Here is a 7,982-nt window from a genome sequence, read left to right as displayed (position 1 = left end):
GTTCTCCTTTGTATGAACCATGGTGTGTTTGGACCGAGCTACCGAGTAGCAAAGACCTGACCGATCTATCCAGAATACGTCATGACCGGACAAATTCTAAGACCGGACTAACTCCAAGTTGTCCAAACCGAAGTAACTTAACATAATTTCTGGGCCGGAGTAACTTTATCTCTCTTGGGCCGGAATAACTTTTCGGCCTTTTTACCCAGTCCTTCATACTTTGGGCCATAAAATCCATCTCATAGCTCGGCCTAATTTTTGCCAAAAATTACCCTCTCACACACAATGACAAGATGTTTAAAATTTGATACAAGTGTAAAATGTCTCACTTTTAATAAACATCCATGACAAGTTATAAAAAAAAAAAAAAAGCAATATACTCTAAGAAGATTATTTAGATTAAGATTAATTATTAAACTGAAATTTAAAAACACATTTTATTTTTTATGGATGATAATTCAATGATAGTAATGCTTCATCTTCAATCCTGTTATTAGATTTGTTATCAAATTTAAATTTGATGAAATATGCTACTTTTTAGGTTTCAATCATGCCATCAAACTTGTATTAAATGAGAGAAAAATTATTCCTCAAATTAGAGAAGCATTTAATCATTCATCAAATTTCGCAAGTAACAATTGGTGGACGACCGGGTGGATGACTAACTAGTCAACCAAGTAGACAACTAGATTGAAAAAGATTCGATACAAATTTACTCTAAACCAAACGATCGGTCAGATTTAATGAAACAATTAGAGCGCATCATATCAGATTAAATTTTTAGTCAAATTCAATCAAAAAATTGATGGATTGTGGTAGATGCTCATAAAAAAAAAAAAAAAACGTGCAGGTGGGAGTTGGGAAAAAAATTTACAAATACATGGAGGTGTAAGTGTATTTGTGGTAGAGTGCAAATGCAGGCTGTAAGGGTGTAAGTGTCACTTGTACCTTTCTATGTTGGTAATTTTTTGAGTGGTGTTATTAGCACCCCATGAATTATTTTGGACCCCCTATTTCTTTGGACTACCATTTATAAATTTTGAAATCCTTAAAATTTATTCCCTCAAATAATACCAAAATTGTCATTGTGAAAATATTCCACCCATTGAATGCACACCCCCTACACTCCAAAAAAATCTCACTTCCAAAAAAACCCTAACAAAGCTCACAAAGAAAAAGAAGAAAAGACCATGTGATTATTGTCTCTGCTACCTTATCCACCATTATCACAGAGAGTACGCTCTCTTTCTCTCTCTATATATATACACACATAATTTCTTAGTTTTCTGATAATAATTTCTTCTCTTGTATAAAAAAATTATAATAATTGGTTTAGTTTTTTCAGTAAAACAAGTCTGAGCCTATGAATAATGTTCGGTTACCTCTCTCCAAACAAATAATAAATGTTCGGTTACCAGTTTTTGAAGAAATAAACAATGTTCGGGCATGTGTTCCTGAATTTCGGTCATATGTTCAGGAGTTCAGTCTTGAACAAATGACGAACATATTTTATTATTTTTGTCATTTTTTTCAAGAAACTTATCCTTACAAGGCTAATCTTCTCTGAGTTAAGAATAACATCAAAGTTATGAATCTCCTCAAAGCTTTTATCGTTGTACTCCTCTCGTCTTATGGAGTTGTGATTGTCAGAAAAAATTTCACTCATTGTCATTGACGAAGAAATATAAGTAATCAAATGGTTGCTACTGTTACCGCCGAAATATTTTTGTCAAAGGGTTTTCAAAATTTTGAGAGTGTGTAGGTTTTGAAAATGGGATTTTGGGAAGATGGATGGGTGGTGGCGGAAGTAAATGCTCTCATAAATCGTAATTCAAGATGTAGTAGATGTGTAGATTTAATTATGAGATAGGGTGTTTAAAAATTAATGATATCCTTTCTAATGATTTTATTTAAAATTATTATTATAATAAAAAAAATTAAAAATTAAAACTCAAAATAATTTATGAAATGCTAATAACAACTGTCAATTATTTTCTTAACTAGTTTTCTGGATAAATAAATAAATAATCGACGTCAGAAGAAAACAAAAACAAAACAGTAATGAGGTGGTCAACATCAAACAAAGGTCAATATCAAACAAACAAAACCATCAACCCAGCCTAGCTTATTGATTGCATTGACGATAAAATCAAGGCAGAGAGAGAGTGTGTGTCACGAGTTGCGGATGAGGTTGAGTTCTCAGATTCTACTTTTTGGTGCGAAACATTTTAAGGATAATTTTCTGTGTGTTTGATTTTGATTTGATCTAAGTGACAGTAGGTTATTCCTGAAATTTGAAATTGAAGAAGAAGAAGGAATTGTCTGTTACAGTACCACGACTGATTCACTCATATTATTCTATTTGTAATTTCTTCTTGTTCTTGTTTGAATGGCGAATGTACATGAGGCAGTCGTGAGACTGGTTGTTGCGCTACTGGTTGTTACTCTCTTATCTGGTCCGATCTGCATATTTGGAAAACAATCGCAATCGGCGCTGAGATTCGATAGAAATGGGGAGTTCAGAATATTGCAGGTTGCGGATATGCACTATGGGGATGGCAAAACCACCCCTTGCGAGGACGTGTTGCTGGGACAGGTCCGCGGTTGCTCAGACCTCAATACCACCGCCTTCCTCAAACGCATGATCCTCGCCTTCAACCCTCACCTCATCGTTTTCACTGGTACTACCCTTTTCTCCTTCCCTCTTTCTATCTCAACCCTACCCTTAGGCTCTGTTTGATTAACTCAATTAAATAGTGAATGGATTAATATTAGTCTATGTATGGATTAGTAATATAAATAATAATTTCCTCTTGTTCACGTTTATTTTGCAATGGACATGGGAATATATAATGGGTCAATTTTGTAGGATAGAATGTCCATCCGAAACTAATTTGGATAACAAAAATTACAACTAAATAATAGAATGTGAGTCTGATGGATTAATAATCTTAATTCTTTGTTATAATTGGTCCAATCGAACTCGCCCATATATCTTTGTGTAGATCTGATGCTATTGTTGCTTCAGTTTCTAGCCTGTTACAATAAGTTAGGAGGAGGAGATAAAAAGAAAATGAAAAAAAAAGGTAGGTTAGGAATTAGGAGAGCATGGAACAAAAAGGAAAAGAAAGGAGAGTGATAGAAGAGATAAAGAAGACAGAAGATGGGTTTTCTCCCCTTTTCTTTAGGAAAAGATAAAATGAGAGAAAATAAGTGAAAATAAACTTTTATTATACAAGTAATTAGAGAGGGAAACTGAAAACCACTTTTCTTTAAAAATTAGGGGCAAAGCCCACTTCCCACTTCCCACTTGTATGATTGCAAAAGCTATTCAAATGGAAGGATTGAGTTTTACAAGTATGCAAGGCTAAATCAACATAATATTTCATCATGGAAGATCTCATGAAGTTCACTATGAATCATTGCGTACTTATTATCCATGATTTTTTGTCTTCTTTTGAAACTGAGATCACCAGAACATTAGAAAAAGAAAAGTATTAAAGAAAAGAAAATAGCTTCCATTGATGGTTTTCTTAATTGCTTCATTGTTTCTTCCACATAACCAAAGCTCCCAGGCTCCATTCTTATATTCACTTGGCAAACATCCTCAAGATATTATCCAATTCTCAAAAATAATCATACAGCCTTTAGTTATATAGCAGGCAGTACTTGAATAATATATTCAATTTGTTTAGTTCCTCCTTGAAAAGGAAAATTTGGCCTTTTCTTTTTTTGGAGCATGAAAATTTGGGCAATTTGCAATGGTGCTTCTGGTCACAGTTGCTAAATAGTTGAGAATTCTAACATTAACAGAGGCGCAAGGGTTCCTTGGAACAATAAAAAAAAGTTATTGGATGTCTATCCTTCATTGTTTTTTATTTGAAATTGTGATGAGAAAAAAGAAAAAAAAAGAAAAAAGAAAAAGAAAAAGAAAAAGAAAGCCCTCAATGATCGTATTAATTCAAACTGGCTTGCCTTATTGGACGCTTATTGTAATCATTTGGCATACGTACCTCAAAAGTTTTTCCTAATCTTGAGCTTTGCATAAAGCAATGTTAAAATGTGCTGTAAGTATTTATTGGGCTGGAATGCAGGGGACAATATCTTTGGATTTGATGCAACAGATGCAGCTTCTTCCATGAATGCTGCTTTTGCCCCTGCAGTATTGGCCAACATCCCTTGGGTTGCTATTCTGGGAAACCATGACCAAGAATCTACCCTTTCAAGGGAAGGGGTGATGAAACATATTGTTGGTTTGAAGAACACCTTATCTCAGCTTAATCCTCCCGAGGTGCATGTCATTGATGGTTTTGGGAACTATAATCTGGAAATCCATGGGATTGAGGGTTCAAGTTTTGCAAATAAGTCAGTTCTCAACCTCTACTTCCTTGACAGTGGTGATTACTCGACAGTTCCCTCCATCCCCGGTTATGGCTGGATCAAACCCTCTCAGCAGTTTTGGTTCCAGCGCACTTCCATGAAGCTTCGGGTAACAACCTCACACTTCTTTTTATTTTTATTTTACTTTGTTTTTTTGGGGGGTTTACTCATTTTAGTGTAGTGCTTTGTCTGAGTTAGTTGTATCATCCAGCATTATGCATTCCCTTCGTTGTCTAGTGCTCTCTGTTTGGGTTATTGTGGCCCAAATTAAGCAGATTGCTTTTGCCGGACTTTTGATTAATTTTATGCATTAATTTTTTTTTTTTTATTGAAGTCTCTTATGATTGTCCTTGATGCAGAGAGCATACATGAACAAGCCAGAGGCCCAGAAGGCTTCTGCCCCAGGTCTTGTATACTTTCACATTCCATTGCCTGAATATGCAAGTTTTGACTCATCAAACCTCACGGGTGTTAAACAAGAAAGCATTAGCTCTCCTTCTGTAAACTCTGGCTTCTTCACAACTATGGTGGAAGCGGGTGATGTGAAGGCCGTTTTTACTGGCCATGATCACGTCAATGACTTTTGTGGTGAGCTAACTGGCATACATCTCTGTTATGCTGGAGGCTTTGGATACCATGCTTATGGGAAGGCTGGATGGGCAAGGAGAGCAAGGGTAGTGGTAGCATCTATGGAGAAAACAGAGAAGGGAGGTTGGGGAGCTGTAAAGTCTATCAAAACTTGGAAGCACCTCGATGATGAAAAACTCACTACTATTGAAGGTCAAGTGCTTTGGAGCAAGAGTTCTGTTGGTAATGCTTCTTCACTTATACCCTAAGAAGCATGGACACGGGCATGTGATACATGAACACATCAACACAGAAATTTTCAAAACATTTAGGTCATGACGCATGGGGGACACTTGCATAATATATAATTTTGTATATTTATTATGTTGTATATAAGGATAAATAAGTACTTCATGTCATATATATGAATATTTAAGTTAAATATAATAATTTTTGAAGTCTAAAGGAGGAGAGTGGGTATAAATTTGCATCATTTTTGTTTTATTGTTGGATTCAAAGTTATTTTATTTAAACTTGTTATGTGCTTCACGTGTGTATATGTTGGGCATTGTCTAATGAGTGTCATGTCAGTGTCAGACACGACACGTTACCTTATTAGAAGTGTCCATGCTTTTTAGCTGGTACCTTTCCTCTCTCTGGTATTGGTCCTTTCAATTCGTCATACTGATAGTGAATACTGCTTGAGGAACATTGATATGGTTTCATGTCATTGGGTATTCTTGAAATGGCTAGGTTTCATGTCATTGAAATGGCTAGGTTCACAAAAACTGACCCCAACATTGGAAGTATAATGGACATCTCCTTCCTTCTAAAATATATTATTATTTTTTATTTCTTTTACAAAGGTGTTGCTAACACTATTACCTTCTTTCTCACATTCGGTATACTTCTTAGAATAAATGTTAGTGTGCTTTACTTTTCTCTTTCTTTTCTCTTTTGACTGGGAATAAATAGCAACTTGATGGCATAAGCTTTCGTATTTCCATTATAATATAATGCTAGTGTGTGGCTATATGAAATATTAGAGTATTAATCCCATGTTATTGAGTCACTCAGTAATTTTTTAATTAAAATACTTGACGATCTGTTTGTTTTGGTGGAAACTGTTTTATGAAAAACATTTTTCGATGTTTGGACAACGAAAATGATAATTAATGAAAATGTTTTTTCTGGTCAACTAAATGAGCTGAGTTGAGCACAAAATGTTTTTCAGACTTAGTGAGATGGACCAGACTCTTACCAACACCACTACCATTATCACCATCACTGCCACTGCTGCCACCTCTACCACTACTACCACCCCATCCTATCACAACACTGTTGCCACTACCACAACCACCTGCACCATTATTTTCAGGGTAAAACCAAACATTGATTAACTTTCTTTTTTGTAGAAAACTCTTTTTTTCTGAGGAAATTTTTCCGTTAAAACAAATGACGCATTATTATTAATTTTCTTGGTGGTCCTAGCGTCTACGTTTATACTCAGATGCTCATGCATTACATTTGTTTGTGTGAAAATTTTCATCTGCATGAAAAGGGTTCGTGGGCTTCAAATTTTTATTTTTTTTAAATATGATTTTGCTATGTTCTCAATGCAAGTGTTTGGCTACTGTCAATCACGTCCACAGTTCATTTCCTTTCAATGTACCCCAAAAACAAGTTCATTTTCTTTCCCTTAGCATGTTCTGGTTTCTCATTTTGTTCTCGGCTTTCTCTCATTTCTTATTTTTGTTTCATTTTGACAGGTGACCGCAGGAAGAAACAGATTGGACGTGCTTAAGTGATATGCAGTAGTATAATTCATACATTAAATGGCTGTGGAAGCAAAGATTTACATCCGGGTCAATTGGAATGTTGTAGTTTTGTAGTGTTGTATTAATATTCTGATATAATGTTTTAGACTTGTGAGAACATTATACAACATTTTTACAGAAATTATGAAACTATGTTACGCAATAAGATCAAGAATAAAATGGATAAATTTTGTATGTATTCTTGTTTCATTCTTCTATTTTTGTTTTGTTTTGTTTTGTTGTTGAGATCGGCAGTACGCATTCTTGAATATGGTCATTATTAACACATGGGTGATGATTTTTTTTCATCCTTATTTCAGCAGAAAGAAGGTTAATAGGTTGAGGAGACTACATTTGCAGGGTCTGTGAATGCTATATTTTGAGGTGAGGCCTTGGATCATATTTTGAGCCTGATGTTTTAGTTTAGATGACCGCAAAATTAATTGATTGGGATAAGAAGGGTGTCTATTGGGATAAGAAGGGCAATACACCATAAAACAAAAAAAGTAGTCACCTTCCAAAAAATATATGTTGTTGCCAATAATTTCTAGCATATTGTCCATGGAATACACTTTGGCCCTTTATATGCTCTTCAGTGTTGGAAAATGGTCTCTCCTTTTGGCATTTGGTAGCGACATTCTTTTCTTGTTGCTGAAGGTTGAATTGAGGTGACACATTCAGCTTTTTGTGTTCAAAACTCATCACCAACATCAGTAGTGTTTTTTCTTGTGGCAATGGCAATATACCCCCCCCCCCCCCCCAAAAAAAAAAAAAAAAAAAAAGAGGTAAATCATGAAACATTACGAGTTAATCACACCATGAATTTTTACTGATCTCTGACATGTAATTAGTTGAGCTAAATAAATTAATTACAGAATGAGACATAAAACACACTCACAGTTATTCGATTTCGTTATATATTTTTAATAATGATTAACAGCACATGGGGTTCTCAATAGGAAATTCCATTATACTTTTGGGATTAGATTTATTTCTTCTTACTTCCAATTATAGTAATAGTAATGGGAACAAGAAGTAATGGATTCCATACCCAATAAAGGGATTGCTTGACGGGCCACATCAACTACTTTTTGAAGAGTGAAGAAGATGCTTATTATGAGGTCCAGAATTTGAAATATCACTTTACTCATAATTTGAAATATGAGGTCAAGAATCTTCCATGGAGTGACTGTTGATTATATTTCTTTATTGAAGTAT

General features: G+C 34.8%; 1 protein-coding gene across 1 annotated transcript; it reads left to right on the top strand.

Moving 5' to 3' along the window:
• The first annotated feature begins 2,099 nt into the window (after nt 1–2,099).
• LOC114263581 (putative inactive purple acid phosphatase 29) lies at nt 2,100–6,959 on the top strand. Its single transcript, XM_028204142.2, has 4 exons — nt 2,100–2,681; nt 4,095–4,489; nt 4,740–5,190; nt 6,717–6,959. Exons 1-4 carry the CDS (start codon nt 2,390–2,392, stop codon nt 6,749–6,751), a joined length of 1,173 nt encoding a protein of 390 aa, XP_028059943.2. The 5' UTR covers nt 2,100–2,389; the 3' UTR covers nt 6,752–6,959.
• Nucleotides 6,960–7,982: the final 1,023 nt, after the last annotated feature.

The sequence above is a fragment of the Camellia sinensis genome, chromosome 2, assembly GCF_055761805.1.
Source record: "Camellia sinensis isolate YWXY chromosome 2, ASM5576180v1, whole genome shotgun sequence".
Classification (NCBI taxonomy): Eukaryota; Viridiplantae; Streptophyta; class Magnoliopsida; order Ericales; family Theaceae; genus Camellia; species Camellia sinensis.
Note: the sequence above shows the minus strand (reverse complement) of the source record. Positions and strands in the feature narration are given on the sequence as shown.